This window comes from Macaca nemestrina, chromosome X (genome assembly GCF_043159975.1).
Source record: "Macaca nemestrina isolate mMacNem1 chromosome X, mMacNem.hap1, whole genome shotgun sequence".
NCBI classification, from domain to species: domain Eukaryota; kingdom Metazoa; phylum Chordata; class Mammalia; order Primates; family Cercopithecidae; genus Macaca; species Macaca nemestrina.
The window spans coordinates 5,044,905-5,063,363 of NC_092145.1; the positions used below are offsets into that span (position 1 = coordinate 5,044,905).

An 18,459-nucleotide genomic window follows, 5' to 3' on the forward strand; every position below is an offset into this window, starting at 1 on the left:
AATTGCTTGAATCTGGGAGGCGGAGGTTGCAGTGAACCAAGATTGTGCCATGGCACTCCAGCCTGGGCGACAAGAACAAAACTCCCTCTCAAGAAACAAAACAAAACAAACAAACAAAAAAACTTCCTTACTTCCTGGCACCTCAAGATGCTTCAAAACTCAAGCTCATCTTATATATTTTCTGTCACAGTCAAATCAGTCAAGGAGCCCTGGTTCCCTTTATTGGAGAGTAGGATTAGAGACGAAGACCTGGGTGCTAGATGTGCTCATTGCTACAGGGTGGTGTTGCTTCCAGCCCCTCTCAGTTGACAGAGCAAGGAAATATATGTCTTTATACTAACCCATATATATACTCGTGTCTATAAATATTTCTGTATATAGCTATCTGTATATAGTCATGTGCCACGTGGTGATATTTTGGTTGACAGACCACATATACGATGTTGGTCTCATAAGATTATAATACTTTATTTTTACTGTGCCTTTTCTGTGTTTAGATACACAAATACCATGGTGTTACAGTTGCCTACAGTATTCAGTACAGTCACATGCTATACAGGTTTCTAGGCTAGGAGAAATAGGCTCTACCATACAGCCTAGGTTTGTAGTAGGCTACACCATCTAGATTTGTGTAAGGACACCCTATGATGTTTGCACAACAAAATGGTAGAAGTCTAACAAACACATCTCAGAACATATCCCCATCGCTAAGCAACGTATGACTATATGTTAATATTAAGCTAGGCCGGGGATGGTGGCTCACACCTGTAATCCCAGCACTTTGGGAGGCTGAGGCAGGCAGATCACCTGAGGTTAGGAGTTCGAGACCAGCCTGACCAACATGGAGAAACCCCGTCTCTACCAAAAATACAAAATTAGCTGGGTGTGGTGGTGGGCGCCTGTAATCCCACCTACTTGAGAGGCTGAGGCAGGAGAATCACTTGAATCTGGTGAGCTGAGATTGCACTATTGCACTCCAGCCTGGGCAACAAGAGCGAAACTCCATCTCAGGAAAAAAAAAAAAAAAAATTAAGCTAAATACGATTTCGTGCTTAGCTTAAAGTCTCCTACTCTAATCCATTTTTATATGGGTCATTTTAGCCTGCCTCTGTTATCTGTAACCTCTCTCTCATAGTGAGAAACCTGGCTCCCACCATCCCCTATCCATTTACTTATTTGGTCAATTCCAGTATGCATGCATAATGGTTTGCTTGAGAACTAATAAGCTATACACCCTTATGACAAACTACGTGCGCATCTAGAGGGAACATTAGCTATCAAGTTCAGTAGGACACTGGGTTGGGCAGATGGGTCCACTTGTGAGGACAAATTCTGTTGTGAAAACGTTTTCTCCAGAGCTTTTTCAGTTATGTGTGATTAGTCAGAGCCTCTAGTCTAGGTGGGGTGCTGGCGATCGGAGAGAAGGTACCCTGGATTGACAAAATATAGAGTAGCCTTTGTGAGACCTGGGGTGGGGTGGGAGAACTTGGCCCCTCATCAGTGGAGCTGTGGGCTCCAATGACCCCTCTTACTTCTCTATGGAGAAGGTTTTCTGTGAGATAGTACTTCATGTTCCAAACACCTGAGCCTTCAACATTCTAGTGGACTGAAGCTTGGGGTTTTGTTTTGTTTTTATTTTTTTATTTTTATTTTTGATAGGGATAGATAGGTTGAGGAAGGCTATCAGCTCAGTATATCTTTGGGTGGCTTTGACAGATTTCCCTTTTGTGGAGTTACATTCATGACACTGTCTAAAGGACCATGAACATTTCAGGAGAGAATTTCAGTATTATTTTGTTTCATACAAAGACAAATTTTTAAATCTTTGTTTTGTTATCATTTTTTTTTTTTACAGACAGGGCCTCACTCTGTCGCCCATGCTAGAGAGCAATACACAGTCATAACTCACTGTAACCTCAAACTTCTAGCCTCCAGTGATCCTCCTTCCTCAGCCTTCCAAGTAATTGGGACTACAGGCGTGCACCACCATGCCTGGCTAATAAAAATCATTTTTAACATTTATTTTTAATTGACAAATAATCTTTGTATATATTTATAGGATACAATGTGATGTTTTGGTCTGTGTATATATTGTAGTAAGATTCATTCAAACTAACTAACATATCCATTATCTCACAAGCTTATTTTGTTGTAGTGAGAATGGTAAAAGTCTATTAGCAATTAAAAAGTATATAATACATTATTATTAATTGTGGTCACTATGCAGTGCAGTAGGTTGCTAAAACTTAATTCCTCTTGTCTAACTGAAGCTTTGTATTCTTTAATCAACACTTTCCCTTTCCCCATACCTCTCCCTCCCCTCAGCCTCTGGTTAGCTACCTTTCTACTGTTTCTGTGAGATCAACTTTTTTAGATTCCACATCTAAGTGAGATCATACAATATTTGTATTTCTGTGTGTGGCTTATTTCACTTAGCATAATGTCCTTCAGTTCCATCCACATTGTCATGAATGACACAATTTCCTTCTTTTTAAAGGATGTATAGTACTCCGTTTATATATGTACCACATTTTCTTTATCCATTCATTTGTTGATGGGCACTTAGGTTGCTTCCATACCTTCACTAGTGTAAATAAAACCAAAATGAACATGGGAGTACATATAGCTCTTCAAAATAGTGATTTCAATTCTTTTGGTTTTTTTTTTTTTTTTTTTTTTTTTGAGACAGAGTCTCGCTCTGTTGCCCAGGCTGGAGCACAGTGGTGCGATCTCGGCTTACTGCAAGCTCCGCCTCCCGGGTTCACGCCTTTGTCCTGCCTCAGCCTCCTGAGTAGCTGGGACTACAGGCGCCCACCACCACGCCTGGCTAATTTTTTATATTTTTAGTAGAGACGGGGTTTCACCGTGTTAGCCAGGATGGTCTCGATCTCCTGACCTCATGATCCGCCCGCCTCGGCCTCCCAAAGTGCTGGGATTACAGGCGAGAGCCACCACGCCTGGCATTCCTTTGGATATTAATGCATGCACAGAACTGGGATTGATTTCTGAATTATATGATAATTTTATTTTTTGTTTTTTTGAGGAACCTCCATACCATTCTCCGAAATGGCTATACTAATTTACATTCCTAACAATATGTGCAAGTGTTCCCTTTTCTCCATATCCTCACCAACAAATATAATTTGTCTTCTTGATAATAGCCATTCTAACAGATGTAAGATGACATCACATTTTTGTTTGTTTTTGTTTTTGTTTGGTTTTGTTTTTTGAGATGGTGTCTCACTCTGTCACCAGGCTAGAGTGCAGTGGTGAGATCTCAGCTCAGTGCAACCTCTGCATCTCTGGTTCGAGAGATTCTCCTGCCTCAGCCTCCCGAGTAGCTGGGACTACAGGCACATGTCACTGCGCCCAGCTAATTTTTGTATTTTTAGTAGAGACGGGGTTTCACCATGTTGGCCAGGATGGTCTCAATCTCTTGACCTCGTGATCTGCCTGCCTCGGCTTCCCAAAGTGCTGGGATTACAGGCATGAGCCACCACGCCCGGCCCACATTTTGGTTTTAATTTGTGTTTCCCTGATGATTACAGATATTGAGCATTTTTTCATATACCCGTTGGCCATTCATATCTCTTCTTTTGAGAAGCTCCTTTGCCCATTTTTAACTGGGTTATTTGTTTTCTTGCTATTGAGTTGAATTCCTTATATATTTTGGATATTAACCCCTTTTCAGACGTATGGTTTACAAATATTTTCTCCCAATCCATGGGTTGTCTTTTTACTCTGTTGTTTCCTTTGCTGTGCAGAAAGTTTTTAGTTTCATTCAGTCTCATTTGTCTACTTTCACTTTTGTTGTCTGTGCTTTTGGAGTCTTATCTAGGAAGTGGTTGCCCAGACTAATGTTGTGGAACTTTTTCCCTGTGTTTTTTTCTAGTAGCTTTGCAGTTTCAGGTCTTGCGTTTAAGTCTTTTATTCATTTTGAGTTAATTTTTGTATATGGTATGAGATAGGGGTCCAGTTTCATTCCTCCACATGTAGATATCCAGTTTCCCTACATCATTTACTGAAGAGACTGTCATTGTTGGAGATCAATTAACTGTAAATATTTGATTTGATTTTGGTGCTTTCTATCCTGTTCCATTAGTTGATGTGTCTGTTTTTATGCCAGTACCATGCTGTTTTGATTACAATAGCTTTACAATATATTTTGAAATCAAGAAGTGTGATGCCTCCAGCTTTGCGCATTTTGCTCAAGATTGCTTTGGCTATTGGGGGTCATTTCTGGTTCCATACAAATTTTAGAATTGTTTTTTCCATTTCTGTGAAAAATGACATTGGAATTTTGATTAAAAATTACATGGTATCTGTAGATCACTTTGGTCAGTATAGACATTTTAACAATATTCTTCTAATACACGAACATGGAATATATTTTCATTTGTCTTTTTAATTTTTCATCGTTTTATAGTTTTCAAGGTACAGGTTAGGAGGTATGGGTCTTTTACCTCCTTGGTTAAGTTTACTACTCAGTAGACTGAAGTCTATTAATATTTGCTCTGTATATTTAGGTGCTTCAATGTTGGGTGTGTATATATTTACAATTGTTATACTTTCTTAATGAATTGACCCCTTTAGCATATAATGACCTCCTTTGTCTCCTTTTACAGTTTTTGACTTTAAAAATCGATTTTTTTTTTTTTTACTTTTATTTTCAGTTCAGGGATACATGTGCAGGTTTGTTATATAGGTAAACTTGTATCATGGGGGTTTGTTGTACAGATTATTTCCTCACCTGGGTAATAAGCCTAGTACCCATTGGTTATTTTTCCTCATCCTCTCCCCCTCCTACCCTCTGCCCTCCAATAGGCCCCAGTATGTGTTGTTCCCTTCTATGTGTTCATGTGTTCTCATCGTTTAGTCCCACTTATAAGTGAGAACATGTGGTACTTGGTTTTCTGTTCCTATATTAGTTTGCTAACAATACTGACCTCTATTTTGTCTGATATAAGTATAGCTACCACCACTCACTTTGGGTTTTTATTTGCATGGAATACCTTTTGTTATTCCTTCACTTTCTAAAGGGAAATGACCATTTCTAGGGAGTATTTCATTATTACTTTATTTTATGCAAAGATAGTTTAATTTTTTTTTTTTTTAACTTTTAGGATCTGGGGACTTTGATGATTTTAACCTGGAGGATGCAGTGAAAGAAACTTCCTCAATAAAGCGTGAGTAGTAGATCAAACAAACTATTAAAAACAAACAACAGTGATTAATGTGTATCGTCCACTCAGAATATATGCGCAAGAAAAACAATATATTTTACTTCATCAGATGAAATATGGATAGTGGCTGGGCACAGTAGCTCATGCCTGTAATCCCATCACTTTGGGAGACCAAGGCGGGAGGATCACTTGAGGTTGGGAGTTCGAGACCAGCCTGGCCAACCTGGTGAAACCCCGTCTCCACTAAAAATACAAAATTAGCCGGGTGTGTTGGTGCATGCCTGTAATCCCAGCTACTCGGGAGGCTGAGGCAGGAGAATTGCTTGAACCCGGGAGGTGGAGGTTGCAGTGAGCCGAGATCACACCATTACACTCCAGCCTGGATGATGAAGCGAGATCTCTGTCTCAAAAAAAAAAAAAAAAAAGGAAAAAAAAAAAGAAAGAAAAGAAATGGATAGTTATATTATTTAAAATAAAATTCAAATATTTAAATCCTTTGTTAAAAATACCTAACAATGTGTGATAACTGATATATCATTTTCTGTAGCTCAAGTCATAGCCCCTACTGGTGTGACATACCAGCAATGGCCTCCAAGGGCTGTCTTCCTTAACTCAGAAAAAAAGTTACTTTAAAGTGAATAAAAGATTTGTTTCCCCTTTTAGATTGATTTTATAATGGCTTTTTTTTTTTTTTTTTTTTTGAGACAGGGTCTTGCTCTGTTGCCCAAGCTGGAGTGCAGTGGCACCATCTTAGCTTTACTATAGCCATAAACTCCTAGGCTCAAGTGATCCTCCCATCCCAGCCTTCCAAGTAGCTGGGACTATAGGTGTGTGCTACCACATCTGGCTAATTTTTAAATTTTTTTTGTGGAGACAGAATCTCACTGTGTTGCCCAAGCTGGTCTTGAACTCCTGGCCTTAAGTGATTCTCCCACTTTGGCCTCCCAAAATGCTGAGATTATGAGCATTAGCCACCACACCTAGTCATGGCTTTTCTTAAAATGGAGTCTGTGTAGTTTCTCAAACGCTAAGCTTTGTTATCAATTTTCCTTTTTTTCCTTTCATTTTTTAACTTTATTTATTTATTTATTTGTTTGTTTGTTTGTTTTGGAGACAGAGTCTCGCTCTGTCACCCGGGCTGGAGTGCAGTAGTGCAATCTTGGCTCACTGCAACCTCCCCCTCCCGGGTTCAAGCAATTCTCCTGCCTCAGCCTCCCGAGTAGCTGGGACTACAGGCGCATACCACCATGCCCAGCTAGTTTTTTGTATTTTAGTAGAGGGGATTTCCCCGTGTTGCCCAGGCTGGTCTCAAACTCCTGAGCTCAGGCAATCCGCCCGCCTCGGCCTCCCAAAGTGCTGGGATTACAGGTGTGAGCCACAACGCCCGGCCTCCTTAAACCATTCTTTCAAAAAATGATAACTACTTATAAAGTAAAGCCACGGTCTCCGTTGACCCTTCTCCCTTCTACTTCCGTGAGAACTACTGTAGTCAGTTTGGGGCATGTTGATCCCAATTAGTTTTCAATGCTGTTATGTACATCTATAGATAGAAATTGGTGGTTTTTTTGTTTTTTAATGTTACAGATGTGAGGCTCTTTCATTTAATGTGTATTGAAGTCCTTAGAGAACATGTCTATGTTGGTTTTTTTCCAGCTGCCTTAGGAAAGTACCACAAACTGGATGGCTTAAAACAACAGAACTTTATTCTCTCACAGTTCTGGATGCTAGAGGTTCTACATCAAGGTGTTGGTTGGGCCACATTCTCTCTGAAGGCTCTAGGGAAGAATCTTTCCTTGACTTTCCCCACTTCTGGTGGCTCTAGGTGTTCCTTGGTTTGTGGTTGCGTCACTCCAATCTCTGCCTCTATTGTCACACGGTATTCCCCTTTCCGTGTCTCTCTTCTTTCTCTTACAAAGATGCTTGTTAGTGGGCTGAAGGCCCACCTAGATAATCCAGGATGATCTCATCTTGAGATCTTTCACTTAATTACATCTGCAGAGATCCTTTTTCCAAATAAGGAAATATATATTTATAGGCATATAGTATATACACACATACATATTTGTGTGCATATATATATATATACACACACACACACACACACACACCCCTTATTCGTTTTACCACTGCATGGTATACCATAGTATGCATTCAGTAAATGTCTGAGTGCCAGCTGTGTTATCAGTTACTGTTTTAGGCTTTGGGGCTACAGCCATGAACAAATCACACACAAACCAAACCTTGTGGAACCAGCGTTCCAGTGGTATGGATTTGGCCATGACCCATATTGCCATTTCCTTACTGGCAGACACGTGGTTTATTTCATTTTTATGCAATTACAAATAGGGCTACAGCGGACATTCTTGTCCATGTTCTTTGTGCCCAAGTGCAGTGTGACTGCTAGGACCAAAGATATATATATTTTATATTATAAAAAACTCTGCCAAATTGCTCTCCAAAGTGGATTTGCCATTATGCACTGTTACTGATGTTGTTATAATAGTACCTGTTTTCCCAGACCCACGCCAACACTGAATTTTATCAATAAAAAATATTTTACCAATATGATGGGCAAAATAATATCTCATTGCTTATTATGCATTCTCCTGATTGTAGTCATATGGAGCATCATATATTTACTGGCTATTTGCATTTGCCTCTTTGGTAAATTTTCACATTCTTCCCCCATTTTTCTGCCAGATTGCTTGCCTTTTAAAAATGGGTTTATTAAGATCTCTTTGTATTATATATTGAGTTGAGAAAGTCAAGGGCTTTGGAGTCAGACTTCTTGGGTCGAAACCTTACCTCTGCCACTTGTGAACTGTCACCTTGGGTAAGTCACCTGACTTGTCTGCACCTCAGTTTCCTTATCTCTTACATGAAGATAATAAGAAGCCCTGCCTCCTAGGATCATTGTAAGGATGACATGGGAGGAGCCATGTGAAGCACTCAGCACAGTCCTTGGAACAAGGTGAGTGCTCAGTAAGCATTAGCCTTACTGTTGTTCTTTGACTGACTTGATTGGAAGGACTGACTGTGGCTGGACCTCTGGTGTAAGAGTCAAGCAGACCTAAATCGAGTGACAGACTCAACACAATTCCTGACAAAATCCCAGATGGATTTTTTGCAGAAGTGGATAAGCTGACGCTAAAATTCATATGGAAATTCAAAAGACTCAGAATAGCCAAAGCAATCTTGAAAAATAAGAAAAAGATGGAGAACTTACGCTTATCAATTGCGGCACTGACTATAGACCAAAATTATCAAGATAGTAGACTACTGTCTAGAGATCAATGGAATAGAACTGCGAGTCTAGAAGTAAACCCTTAGATCTATGGTCAGTTGATTTTTGACAAAGGTGCCAAGACCTATTCAAATGAAAAGAACAGTCTTCAACAAATATTGCTTAGGACCATAGGATATCCACATGCAAAAGAATGAAGTTGGACCGTTACCTCACACCATACACAAAAATTAACTCCAAATTGATCATAGACCTAGAAGTATAAATCTCTTAGAAGTTAATTTTTGTGTACGGTATGAGGTGAGCAGTTTGGGCATTATCAGGTCTTTCCTGGGCGTTCATGCTGTCCTCTGCATGCAGGTGGCCTCTAAGATCCTCAGGAAAATAAATACACTTAATGTATTAGCAGTGATGGTTTTAATGAAATCATTTAACATCTCCAAAACAAACAGGACCAAAAATCAAAACAAATTTGATAAGTATAAATAGACTTTCAATAAAGGTGTTAACTTCTTGATGGGAACTTTTTAAATCTCAGCATATCATACCTCCAATCGACAGGGACTTTTTAATATATAAAATCCCTTTTTGAGTCTTGTGTTGGCCCATCTGATCTTCCTCATCAGCACCCATCAGCCAGTGTGTCTGGGAACCTCTAGAACCACCTGTATGTGATGTATGTGGCTGAATGACAGCCCACAAGACCACATCATGCTGCCACCCTTTTTTCTATCTTAGCTTATATTTCTCATAACTGAGGTTTCAAAGAGATAGGCCTCTCTACCTCACCTTGGTCCAGATACTTATCTTGCAGAGAATGTTCTTCTCTGCACGTTGTGCATTCCTCTGCTTGTTTTAAAAATCCCTGAACCACCTAGGCCAGAGATCGTATCATAAATGGCCTTTATTTATTTATTCACCAATGTTTTTTGAGTGCCGGCTTGCTGCTAGGTGCTAGACCTAACAATGTGGAAGAGGTCAGTGCCCTTATGAATTGTTTTCTCTGGAAGGAGACATACAGTACCTAAAATATTTTCAGATATTGCTGAGTACTTTCAACCAAATTCAAGAGGGTGATGGGATAGCAAGGGCCCAAGATTAGGGGCAGTTACTTTAAATTAAGTGGTGAAGGCATCTCTGAGGAGAGGTAATATGCAAGGAAGTGAGGAAGGAGTCTTCGAGGCCAAGAGATCAGTTGTAAGAGTTCTGAGGCAGAAAAGAGCCAGGTTTACTCTGTGGCCTGGAAGGCAGCCTGTGTGGCTGGAGTTTGGAGAATGCTGGAGAAAAGACAGAGAAGTTGTCAGGGGACAGATCATGCAGGATCTTACTAGTATATTCACAGGGTTGCACAACCATCACTACAGTCTGTTTTAGAACACTTTTATTACTTCAAAAAGAAACACTGTATCCTTTACCTATCACTTCCCAATCCCCTAATTCTTCTTGTTTCTACCCTTCACCCCCAAGCAACCACTCATCTCTTTCTGTCTCCATGGACTTCCCTATTCTGAATATTTCATATCATTGGAATCATTCAATATGTGGACTTTATGTTTATCTGCTTTCACTTAGTGTAATGTTTTCAAGGCTCATCCATGTTGCTTTCAGAGTCCTCCACCACTCTCACTATCTCTTCCTTTCTCTCTGTGTGTGTAATCATCTCATGGGGGAACACACTTCTGATTCTGCCAAATAAAACTTCTTATGAATGTCCCCATTCCCTGGGAATACCATGGGCCCTGTATTAGTCCATTTGTGCTGCCATAACAAAATGCCTTTGACTAGATAATTTATAAGTAACAGAAATATATTGCTCATAGCTCTGGAGGCTGGGAAGTCCAAGATCAAGGTGCTGGCATATTCAGTGTCTGGTGAGGGCTGCTTTCTGCTTCATAAATGGTGCCTTTTAGCTGTGTTCTCACATGGCAGAAGGGGCAAAAGGGCTACCTCAAACCTCTTTTATTGGGGCACTAATCCCTTTTGTGAGAATGGTGCCCTTTGTGACCTAATCACCTCCCCAAAGTCCTCACCTTTTAATACCATCAGTATGGGGATTAAGTTTCAACATGAATTTGGGGCTGGGTGGGGGGCACATATACATTCAGACCAAGCAGTTACCATTATTAAACCACACCTGGGGGAACCCACCCTGTTTTGTTTACTGTTTCGGTACAGCACAATATTACAGAGAATCACTCCTGGTCAGAGTGCCATATTGCGGGAAGCATTTGCTGAGCAGCTAAGAATTTTTTCTGAGTTTGTCATTTTGAGAAAGTCTTCACAGAAATGGGTCTCTTTATTTTAGGAGCTAACTGTTTTGATGAAGTTGACCTACTATTCTTAGTCCTTGATAAGTAGACTCTTCTCATCTCAATTACGAATAAGAAATCCCATTTAAAGACTTACAACGTGAAAATCTGTAGTTAATAGTTTCTAAAAATGTGCATAAATTGAACATTTTTTGTTCTACATCAATGCAAGCTCAGGCTCTGGCAGAACAACTGATTCCACATGCATGTAGGCACTGCTCTCTCTTGAATGGCACCTGCAGATCTTCAGAGAAATGAGACTTTTCCAGAAACTGGGCATTGCAGGGCAGAACTGCACAAGTAATCAAGACTGTGTGGAACTATTTGGTACTGTAATTAAGACTGTGTGGTACTGGCATCACATAGGTCAATGGGACAGAATTGAGAATCTGAAAATAAACCTTTATATTTATGGTCAGTTAATTTTCTTTCTTTTTTTTTTTTTTGAGACGGAGTCTCGCTGTGTCACCCAGGCTGGAGTGCAGTGGCGCGATCTCGGCTCACTGCAAGCTCCGCCTCCCGGGTTTACGCCATTCTCCTGCCTCAGCCTCCGAGTAGCTGGGACTACAGGCGCCCGCCACCACGCCCGGCTAGTTTTTTGTATTTTTAGTAGAGACGGGGTTTCACCATGTTAGCCAGGATGGTCTTGATCTCCTGACTTCGTGATCCACCCGCCTCGGCCTCCCAAAGTACTGGGATTACAGGCTTGAGCCACCGCGCCCGGCCTTATCCTGGATATTTTATATAAATGGAACTGGACAGCATGTAGCCTTTTGTGCCTGGCTTCTTTTGTGTAGCGTAATGTGTTGGAGGCACTTCCATGTTGTAGCGTGTATCAGTACTTCATTCCTTTTTATGGCGAAGTAATACTCCATTGTGTAGACATACCACAATTTTGTTTATCCACTCATCAGTTGATGGACATTTGGTTGTTTCCACCTCTTGGCTTGTGAATAATGTTACTGTGAACATGCTATATACACGTACTTGTTTGGATACCTGTTTTAAATTCTTTTTGATATATACCTAGGAGTAGAATTTCTGGTTACTATGGTCATTCTGTTTAACTTTTTGAGGAACTGCCAAATTGTTTTCTACGGTGGTTGAAGCATTTTACATTCCCATCAGTAATGTATGAGGGTTCCAATGTATCTACATCCTTGCCAACTTGTTTTTTTTTTTTTTTAATGAAAGCCATCCTGGTGGGTGTGAGGTGGGACCTCATTGTGGTTTTCATTTGCATTTCCCTGAAGACTAATGACTAATGATCTCTTTGTACATTTATCATACATATGATTTGCAAATTTTCTCCCATTTTGTAGGTCGTCTTTTCACTTTCTTGATAACGTTCTTAGATGCACAAAAATTTTAAATTTTGGTTAATGTGTAATTTATCTGTTTTTTCTTTTGTTGCCCATGCTTTGCATGTCATTGCTAAGTATCCATTGCCAAATCAAAGGTCATGAAGATTTACCCATATGTTTTCTTCTAAGAGTGGTTTTAGTTCTTATATTTAGATGTTTGGTCCATTTGAGTTAATTTTTGTATATGGTGAGAAGTATGGGTCCAGTTTCATTAGCCTATGGTTATCCAGCTGTCTGAGCACCATTTGTTGAAAAGACTGTCCTTTCTCCATTGAATGGTGTTAGCATCCTGTTGAAAATCAATTGACCATAAATATGAGGGTTTACTTCTAGACTCTCAATCCTGTAACATTGGTCTATATGTGTATTCTTAAGCTAGTTCCACGGTATTTTGGTTACTGTAGCTTTGTAGTAAGTTTTGAAATTGAGAGGTGTGACTCCTTCTGTTTTGCTCTTAAGATTGATTTGGCTATTTAGGGTCCCACGCAATTCCATATGGATATTAGGATTAGCTTGTCCATTTCTGCACAAAAGGCAGTTGGTATTTTGATGGAGATTGCACAGGATCTGCAGATTAATTTGGAAAATATTGCCACTTTAACAGTATTGAGTCTTGTAATCTATGGATGTAGGATTTCATTCCATTAATTTAGGTCTTTAATTTTTTTAACAGGGTGTTGTAACTTTTAGTGTACATTATACTTCCTTGGTTAAATTTATTTCTAACAGTTTTATTCTTTTTATTGCTATTATAAATGAAATTGTTTTCTTCTTTTACTCTTTGTATTGATCATTGCTAGTGTATAGAAATACAGCTGGTTTTCATGTATTGATCTTATATCTTGCAACTTTGCTGAACTCATTAGCTTTAATAGTTTTTAATTGGTGTGGATTCTTGAGGGTTTTCTATATATGAAATCATAGCATCTGTGAATAGAGATAGTTGGACTTCTTCCTTTCTAATCTCAGAGAGTTTCTTTCTTTTTCTTGACTAATTGCTCTAGTTAGAACTTCCATTACAGTGTTGAATAGGAGTGGTTAAGTGCTGATTCTAGGAAGAAAGCTTTCAGTCTTTCACCTTTAAGTATGCTGTCAATTGCAGATTTTTCAGATGCCCTTTATCAGGTTGAGGAAATTCTCTTTTATTTCCAGGAAGTTAACAGATGAGGCCAAAATAAACCATCTAAATGCTTTTAAAAATCCAATAGCCTAATTATCACTAAAAGACACATACAGAGTAGACTCTGTATGTGCTTTTTAGCAGTAAGCAGAACAAAATGGGAAATTCTTTTCTATTCCTAATTTATTGAGTGTTTTTATCATGAAATAGTGGTTGACTTTCATTAAATGCCTTTTCTGCATCAATGGAGGTAATCCTGTTTTTTTTTCTCCTTCCATTCTATTAATATGGGATAGTACATTGATTGATTTTACTATGTTGAACTACCCTTACGTTCCTGAGATAAACCCCTCTTGGTCATGGTCAGTCCTAATATGGTGCTAGTTTTGGTTTGCTAGTATTTTATTGAGGATTTTTGCCTCTACATTCGTAAGAGGATTTTTACCTCTACATTCATGACTATATTCTGTAGTTTTTGTGTGTATTTGTCTGACTTTGGTATTAACATACTACTGGCCTCATAGAATGAGTTAGGAAGTGTTCCCTTGTCTTGGTTTGTTTGTTTATTTACTTATTTGAAGAGTTTGAGGTTAATTGGTGTTGATTCTGTTATGCCCAGACCGTTTATTCCCCGAAGAAGACCACCAGAGTCCAGAGTCAAAGCTAAGCAGCTAGGATCTTTATTACAGGTTCGAACCTGGAACTCTCCCTCGCTCGTGAAACGAGACGGGCAGGAGAGCTCCCCTACTGAGCTCCGAGCAGTGTTATATAGTCTAAGAAAAGTGGGCATAGAGTTATTATACAAATCAGATATATGATTGGCTAGTGTTTGAACAAGGCGATTTGGCTAACTATGATTGGTTCCCGCCATTTCTGATATTTTGGTTCAGACTTTGAGGCGGGAGAGCAGGTTTATGGCAGCAAGAGTTTATCTTACTTAAACACGTCTTGTGACCTTGCCTCAGAACTTACGAAATCTCTGGTATGTGCAAAACAAAATCTCTGGTACGTGCAGAAAACCAGGTACTCACAGAACTTACGAAATCTCTGGTATGTGCAAAGATTAGAGAGCAGAACAAGGGTGTAGCGGGTGGGGGGCGGGTACACATCTATCTTTGTGTCCTTTCATTTCCCCCTTCTCATAAGTAACTGGATGTCCAATCTTGGATTTCCAGAGTCTTATAATATAGCCTCACTTTCTGGGTGCAGGAGAGGCTGGTGATGGCTACAGAGGACCATTAGTTGGATGGCATTAAACCTTTCTCTGACAAATTGTAAAATTTTATTTACCACACGGGGCCTATAGTGAATAGAAGTAGTAAAGACATTAGGGGGCCTAAAAGGGGTGCCAGAAGGGAAAACATTGAAGAGCTCCACCAATTGTTAGCGGCTGTAGTGAATTGTTGCTTTTTTATTTCTAAGCTTAGTTTGTGTAGGCGTTGGACTCTTTCCTCAACTAACCCTGACTCATTTATATAGAAACAGCATTCTTCTTTGAGGAACATACAGGTACCTCCTTTCTCAGCCGTGAATAAGTTTAAGGCTCTGCGGTTTTGAAGGGTGACCTGTGCTAGGGAGGTGAGCTGCCGCTGAAGGGAGGCTAGGGAATAGGCGGAGTTTTCCATAGCAACAGAGAACTGTTGTAACAGCTTGTCGTTTTCTATTATGGAGTGTTGTAGGGCCCCTCCTGCTAACCCCGCTGCGACGACAGAGGTGGTTAAGGATATTCCGGCAATTAGTGGTAGAAAAACTGCTCGTCTATGTCGCGCAGTTTCAGTTGGGGCAGTCCCTGCCCAGCCTATGAACTCTGCCGGGGTCAGCAGGGTCAGTCGGGGAACTAGTGTAACAGGGATGCACAACTGTCCGTCAGAGATGCTTTTGGACAGAGTTTTTAACAGAGTTATATTACACCAGAAAAACACACCAGGGGGAGCACGTATGGGGCTATTAGGGTATGTAGCCGTCTGGTTGCAGAGGCTGCTACTAAATGCTGAATAACAGTAGGGGTATTTCTCTTGGTATGGGTCACGGTACAGGGCTACATCAGGTATTGCAACTGTTGATGAATTAGAATCTGGCATATAGTTTGTGGGTGGGGAGGAAAGGGGAACAGCGGTTAATGGTGGTCTTCCTAAGGTTGCACACATAAAGCAAGAGGACAGGTCGCCTAAACTGGTGAGGTTGGCGAATGCTAGCCCTTCTTGTAATAGGGTTAGCCAGGAGAAGGGCTGCAAGTCTTGTGATAGCTTGGTTTCCTGTCTGTGGATTGGTGTATGGATTAAGGGTTGAATCTGGACTAGACTCCGCCACAAGTACAGGTGGCTACTAGGCCAGCTACTACTGGCATCGTAGTAGACTGCCCCATGTTGGGGCGATGTCCACCGGGAGTGCCCTGGATCTGTTATTATTCAAGTGAATATGTTGGGAGTCCCTGTCAGGTAGCGAGTCCTGAGGAGGTTAGACTTTCTCGGGTATTCGTCCCATACCCTGGCTGAGTGCATTTTACAATAGTGGTATGGGCAACCTGCATTCTGGTGCTACCAATAATTCTTACAATTATATTCAGTCTGATTATATTCAAAACAAATTATGGGTATTCCCGGTTGGGCAATTTGGAAATTAGTGAAATTGAGGTAAATTGGAGTATTGCACCCGGAGGGGGGGCAGTCTGCACTAGCTAGCAGTTTACCCGCTTGGGGGGTTTCCCCGGGGTGAGTTTTGTTTTCATAGAGCCAGAACCTCCAGACATAGGGATTAGACGGTGCAGCAGTTAGGAGAGTCAGATGTATAAGGCATAAAAGCATAGGCAAGCTAGACATGGTTACGGCTATGTGGGTGACGGCGCAGGGTTAGCTTTAAGGGATTGTTCTTAGCTTTGTCTACAGTCCATGTAACCGGTGCTCCAGACGGCTCGAGAAGGTCGGATGTTGGGTCCACTGGTTTGACGTGTGTGTAGTGGATCCACGAAGCGATGCCTTCTACTTTGAGAGCGGTGGGAGTAGTCAGGAGTACTTGCAGTGGTCCTTTCCACCTGGGTTGAAGAGTTTCTTGCCGGTGGCGCTTGACAAGGACCCAGTCTCCCGGCTGGAACGGATGAGGCGTCGGCGGAGGTCCTGCCTCGTACAGTTCTCGTAGTCTGGGCCAAATTTCCTGGTGAATTTTCTGTAAGGCTTGTGAGGAGAACAGGAGCTCAGAGACATTTTCAGTTTTAGGTTTGAGTAAGTCATCTTTTAGACTGGGGACCAGGGGTGGGGGTCTGCCATACATGATTTCATATGGTGTGAGGCCCAGTCTGTAAGGGGTATTTCGGGCCCGGAACAGAGCGTAGGGGAGAAGTACTACCCAATTAGCGCCAGTCTCCATGGTTAATTTAGTTAAGGTTTCCTTCAGAGTCCGATTTATCCTTTCTACCTGTCCTGAGCTTTGGGGCCTATAAGCACAATGTAATTTCTAATTTGCCCCAAGAATGGAAGCCAAATCCTGACTTACCTTAGCAACGAAGGCTGGTTCATTGTCTGACCCTATTTGGACGGGAAAGCCATACCTGGGGAGGATTTCTTCCAAAATTTTCTTTGCTACAACCTGAGCAGTTTCTTTTTTAGTTGGGAACGCTTCTGTCCATCCTGAAAAAGTATTTACAAAGACAAGTAAGTACTGATACCCATATTTTCCAGGCTTTATCTCAGTAAAGTTTATTTCCCAATAGATACCAGGCCTAGTTCCTCTACACCTAATTCCTGCGGTGGTCTGGGTTTGGGGGCAAGCGTTGTTTAGTTGGCAGGCTTTGCAATTTGTTGTGACATCGCTGGCCAGTTCAGCTATGCGCCTGATTCTAAACTTGGCGCGCCTGATTAAGTCCATCATTCGCCGGGCACCCAGGTGGGTTGTCCGGTGGATGTGTTTCAACACCTGCCGTCCTAATTTTTCTGGTAGGATGGTTTGGTCATTTATATCAGTCTACCACCCATTTTTAACCTGTTTTAGGGGAAGCGTGTTCATCCATTCGCGATCCTGTTTGGTATAGTCGGGAAAACATGGCAAATTTCGCGGGCCAGGATCGGGGAGCTGGAGCGCGAGGAGCTGACTGGGAGCTTTTGCTATGCTCCTTGCGGTTTGGTCGGCTAAGAAGTTGCCTCGAGCAATTGGCGTAGTTGGTTTCTGATGCCCAGGGCAATGTACGATAGCCAATTTTTTTGGTTTCTACAAAGCAGTTAATAGAGCTAGGATCTCTTGCTTGTTTTTTATTTCTTTGCCTTCAGCTGTTAATAGTCCCCTTTCTCTGTAGATGGCCCCATGTATGTGCGCAGTAGCGAAAGCATAGCGGCTATCCGTGTATACTGTTAGTTTTTTCTCTGCCCCTAGGGTGAGGGCCTGTGTGAGGGCTATCAGTTCGGCTCTTTGGGCCGATGTCCCTGGAGGCAAGGGTTCCGCCCAGATTACCTCAGTCTCTGACGTTACAGCCGCTCCTGCATACCGCTGGCCTTGGTGGACGTAGCTGCTGCCATCAGTGAACCAGGTGAGTTCTGTGTCGGGGAGCGGACGATCTTGCAGGTCCTCCCGCACCCTATGCACCTGAGCCAGTATCTCAGTGCACTCATGGAACGGGGCGTCCAAGTCTGGATTTGGCAGCAGTGAAGCAGGGTTTAAAGAGGTTGGGGGCAGAAAAGTTACTCTGAGGGGGTTTAACAGCAGTCCTTGATAGTGGGTGAGCCGGGCGTTACTCATTCATCGGTCCGGCGGCTGCCGGAGGACGCCTTCAATGGCATGCGGGGTTATAACGCGCAACTCTTGCCCCATGATAAGTTTATCAGCGTCTTGGACCATTAGGGCGGTTGCCGCGATTATCCGCAGGCAGGGTGGCCAGCCAGCAGCCACTGAATTTAATTTTTTTTGACAAATAGGCAATTGGCCTCTGCCAGGGGCCTAGGTACTGTGTTAACACGGCTTTTGCAACACCCTTACTTTCATCTACGTATAAGTGGAAGGGCTTGGAGACATCAGGGAGCCCCAGCGCGGGGGCTTATAACAAGGCAGTTTTGATTTGTTGAAAGGCCAGCTCAGCCTCTTCCGTCCAATTGAAGGGCTGCCGTTCCTTTGTTGCCTGGTATAGGGGCTTGGCTAACTCAGCAAATCCGGGTATCCATAACCTACAGAACCCTGCCGACCCCAGGAATTCTTTCACTTGCCGTGTCGACTGGGGTCTAGGGATGCGTAGGACTGTTTCCTTTCGGGCTTTGGT

The 18,459-nt window shown here is 41.7% G+C and overlaps 1 protein-coding gene across 5 annotated transcripts in view; it reads left to right on the top strand.

The window, feature by feature from the left end:
* LOC105495892 (CD99 molecule like 2) overlaps positions 1–18,459 on the top strand; it is a 126,790-nt gene that overhangs the window by 61,077 nt on the left and 47,254 nt on the right. For all 5 annotated transcript variants that reach the window (XM_011765801.2, XM_011765802.2, XM_011765800.3 and 2 more), the window contains exon 2: positions 5,124–5,186. In XM_011765801.2, coding sequence (XP_011764103.1) covers positions 5,124–5,186 — 63 coding nt within the window. The remainder of the gene's footprint in view (positions 1–5,123; positions 5,187–18,459) is intronic.